Source organism: Cariama cristata, unplaced genomic scaffold (assembly GCF_000690535.1).
Source record: "Cariama cristata isolate BGI_N322 unplaced genomic scaffold, ASM69053v1 scaffold22316, whole genome shotgun sequence".
Lineage (NCBI taxonomy): Eukaryota > Metazoa > Chordata > Aves > Cariamiformes > Cariamidae > Cariama > Cariama cristata.
In genome coordinates this window covers 1-4,126 of record NW_009622977.1, presented here as the reverse complement: position 1 = coordinate 4,126, position 4,126 = coordinate 1, and the positions used below count along the sequence as shown (strand labels likewise).

Genomic DNA, 4,126 nt, shown 5'->3' with positions numbered 1-4,126 from the left:
TCCTCAGAGACCCGCAAGACCTCAAAGCTGATCTCAAGCTCTTCCTCCACCTTCTCTTCCTCAGCAGCCCTCAGAAGGTCTCGTTCCTCCTCTGCTCCCTTGCCAGGAGCCCTGCGGGTCGCCCGCTCCCTCTTCGCCTCCGCAGCCCCGACTCGGCGGGCGCCCGCCCGCCCTCTCCGGGGCTGAGCCCCGCTGCTCCGGCTGCCGAACCCCAGGGCACTCGCTTGGGCCCCCGTGGATTTGCGGGGCAGAGTTTTCTGGGCGCAGGATGTCTTGTGGGTAAATACGGGGGTATGCCCCGCTTCGGAATCCTCGACGTCGCTGTCATCGCTGAACGTCACCTAAAGGGGAGGGAACAGGGGGGTGTCGGGGCTGCTGCCGGGCACCCTGGGCTGCCCCTCACCTCCCTCCTCACTCACCTTTAGGCGAGACTTGACTTTCCCCAAGACTTTGGGCGCTCGCAGGAGCCGGGACTTGCTGGCTGGCGGGGAGGATTCGCTGAAGATGGTGAAGGGAGTCCTGGAGCCAGGGGCTATGCGTGCCTTGGCGGGGGGACAGGTTTTTTGGTGAGGGGTACAGGGCACTGTCACCGGCCGGATGACGATGGGGGGCACCTCGCTGTCCAGATCACCCAGAGCAAAGATGTCACCAGCGTTCGGCACAGCCAGGGGCTTCGCTTTCTGGCTCTTCTTCACCCTGGGTTTGGGCACGGCGGGGGCCAAGCTTGTTTTGGTTTTGCGCCTTTGGGGTTGAGCCTTGTCCGTCTTGAGGGTCTGCGGCACGGCTGCCACTTTGGGCTCTGCCGGAGTCAGTGTGGGCAACTGCCAAGCGCCGGCAAAGACACCGTCCATGGAGTTGCCGTGCTTGGAGGCCAGGTGGCAAATGGTAGCCATGGCTTTGGTAAGCAGCAGGCTGGCCCTAGAGACCTCCAGGCTGGGCAAATGGGGTCTACAGGATGTTAGGAAGGTCAACCCCGTCTCCAGCTCCTCCTGCAGCTCCTTCGCCGGCCGGGGGCTGGCAAGGCTCTGAAGGGCCAACGTGGCATAGCCAGTGGCCACCAAATCGTCCAGCAGCTCCAGTGTAGGCAAGTCCCGGCCGCTGGAGCTGCCCCATAGCTTGTCTCGCAGCACAGCGGCAAAGCGGGAGGCCACGGCAGCACAGCGCGGCAACACAGCATGGATTAGACCCAGCCCCTCGGTCGTGTTGCCTGCTGCCAGCTCGCCCTGGGCGCAGGAGAGAAGCCAGCGCAGGCAGAGAGCTGAGAGCACCAGGTCAGAGCACAGGTAGCACGGACAGGCTGCCGGGTGGGCGAGGAAGGCCAGTCTCTTCCTCCTCCTGGGTTTCAGCTCCGGCGAGGCAGTGAGAGCATCTGCCTTCTCCAGCCTGCTCACCGTGGCCACAAATTCCAGCTCAGGTCCCTTCAGGAAACCCTCTTCTTCCCCGGGGGGCTCAGAGATGGGGTCCTGCGACTTCTTGCCCTCGAGTTTGCCCTTCCTGGGCAGGATCTTGGTCTGGCCTTTCTGCTTCTTGCTGGTTTTAAACTCTGCGGGCAGAGGGGAGGGTTCAGTCTCCTCCCTGCACAGCCCTCCCTCAGCTCCCACCGCAGTCAGCCCGAGGAGGGGTACGGGAAGGCAGACCCAACGTTTCTGCTTTCCCCAGCTACGCCTTTATCAGCTGGAGTCGTTCAATGACCCAAAACGTGGCTCAGCATCACCCCCCACCTCTGCACCCTCCTGGGTGATGGGAATCGACTGCTCCAACAGCATCTGTGCAAGGCAGATCTTTCACCCCAGCCCAAAAGTGGGCTCAAGAGGGGTCGTCCCTGGCACCACCCAGCCTTGGAGCTCACCTCAGCCCCCCCCACCCCATTCCCCTCCGAACCCGGAGCGGGGACTCACGGATGTCAGACTCCAGGAGGAAGAGAACCTGCTGGAGATCAAAGTGGCTCAGTTCCAGCTCGCTCTGCTGCAGCTCCAGCTGGGCCTTCAGCACCAGGAAGGGAGTATTTAAGGGGGGAAAAAAACAGCCCTCAGAACCACCCCCCCAACAGCCACCGCTCCATCCCCCAGGGCCGGGTGGGAGGGAGACAGGCAGACAGCGAGAAACAAGCTCATGTCTGACCTGGCAAACTGAATTCATGGGATAACACATCCCAGAGCAGCAGCTTGCTCCAGGCCAAGCTGAGAAGGTGCCAAAGCCTCTCACTGCGGGGGCACGGACAGACCCCCAAGCTCAGGGTCAAGCTGTACCCCCCACCCCTCTCTCCACAGCCAACTCACCACCAGGTGGTTTGCAGTTTCATGGCCAACTTGACGGCCTCCAAGCAGAAAGCTTTGGCTTTACAGACCACCTCCAGCCTGCTGAGGAGAACCACCAGGTGCTCCGAGCAGACCAACATGTCAGCCAGCACTTGCCACTTCAGCAGCAGGTTGTCCCCTACGAGGAAGGACAAGGAGGTGACGGGAGCTGCTCCTTCTGGAGGTGGAGACAAGGAACCCAACTTTTTCCAGAGGAGCAGTTGGGTTTCGGTCCACGCAAGCTCACCGTAATCCACAAACTGGACATCGGACGCCGTTGTCTGACAGCCCAGCACGTCGCTGCCCAACAGCAGGAGGATGATGCTGCGGAAAAGCTTCTGGGCTTCGATAAGAGCAGTCTTGGGCGTCTTCCACCCTGTGCGAGGGCAGTTGTGGGGATCAGCACCAAGCAAGACCCTCCCCAGCCCCAGCACAGAGCAACTCCCCCAAATTCCCTCTCCTCGCCCCAAACGGGCTGGTTTGGAGAAACCCAGAGGTGCAGTGTTCGCACGGAGCTTCGTCCATGACCCCTGTCAGCCTGGTGCTCGCTGGGAGGGTTTTTAAATGTCCACCGGCAACTCACCTCGTGCAAAGATGCGCTGCCGGAGCTCCAGCGAGAGGCGGGCAGGGGGGAGGCTCAGGTAGACGGCCACCAGTTGAAGGACGTGGGCTCGCAGCAGGTACCAGACCTTCGCAATTTTTTGCAGAGCCGGGCTCTGGAGCACCTCCAGCAACAGGGTGAGACCCTCTTCAATCTGCAGAGGGAGAAAAACAGTCACCATTCACAGTCCAGGGTGTCTTCATGCCCAAGGTCCCTAGCAAGAAGTATCAAGATGGCGAGACAGGGCTGCTGCAGCCTCTTCTTGCCCTCTGACACTACTTCTGAGGCAAAAAAAAGGGCTTTTAGGAGCCTTACCTGGTGGTTAACACAGCACAGCTGGCTACGGAGCAGGAGGTAGGTTTGCTGTAGCAGCAGGTAGGAATCATCACTGCTGTCGGCTTTCTGCAGGCAGGATTCTGTTTCCTCCAGGAAAAGCTGGAAATGAACGCACCAGCATGAGGGCTGCGGCCTCGGGGATCGCCTGAGCTCATCCCGCAGCCCCTTCCCTCCCTGCCAGACTTACCTGGGCGTAGCTGGGGCACTCCAGCTGGAAAAGCAGCTTGGTGACCTGGCACAGGGCACTGGCCGTGCCCAGGCTGTCCCCAAATGCGCTGCACAGTGCTCTGACCAGGAGGTAGCTCTCCATGGCTTGCAAGGGCTGGGGGCAAGAAAAACACCCGCCCAGTTACACTCAGAGACCCCTCAGAGGGACTCTGTGTGCCTGGGGAGGCTGCAGTCCCACGGGTCACCTCTCCAGCAGCGTTACCTTGGCCATCAGCTTGTAGAGAGCTGCCAGGAGATGCAGGGAAGCTACAGTCTGCTCGGGGCTGCGCACAGCTGGGATGCTCGGTGTTGCCAGGAGCTGCTTCCACAAGGCAAAGGCGTCATCCAGGCTTTTGGACAGAGCTGAGGGCACAGCACAGGTCTGAGACACCCTGACCCAAAACCCAGGTGCTCCCAGAAAGCTTTTTTGCAAAGGGGCTCAAACCCGCCAGCGTCCTCACCGGTCTCTGTCGCCAGGTTGAAGGAGATGCCGTCATACAGGAACCTGTCCTCCAGAAGTCGGCCTTCGTAGTTGAGGTCGTTGGGCTCAAAGTCATCTAGGTTCTTCAGCCCCTGAGCTTTGGCTCTCTGGTCCCTCTCTATGCTCTACACCAGGGGAAAAGGCAGCGGTGATGCACATTAAGAGACACCACGGGGTTTCCAGCAGTGTCTGGATGGCTTTTGG

General features: G+C 60.7%; 1 protein-coding gene across 1 annotated transcript; it reads right to left on the bottom strand.

The window, feature by feature from the left end:
- Window positions 1–2: 2 nt before the first annotated feature.
- LOC104163531 (separin-like) lies at window positions 3–4,081 on the bottom strand (the record flags this gene model as incomplete). Its single annotated transcript, XM_009702564.1, is given in 11 exon segments — window positions 3–341; window positions 420–1,543; window positions 1,899–2,005; window positions 2,277–2,436; window positions 2,545–2,673; window positions 2,881–3,052; window positions 3,214–3,333; window positions 3,422–3,556; window positions 3,665–3,833; window positions 3,887–4,044; window positions 4,046–4,081. Coding segments are annotated over 11 exon segments (2,649 nt in total), but the record flags the coding sequence as incomplete, so codon positions are not given.
- Between the last annotated feature and the right edge of the window lie 45 nt (window positions 4,082–4,126).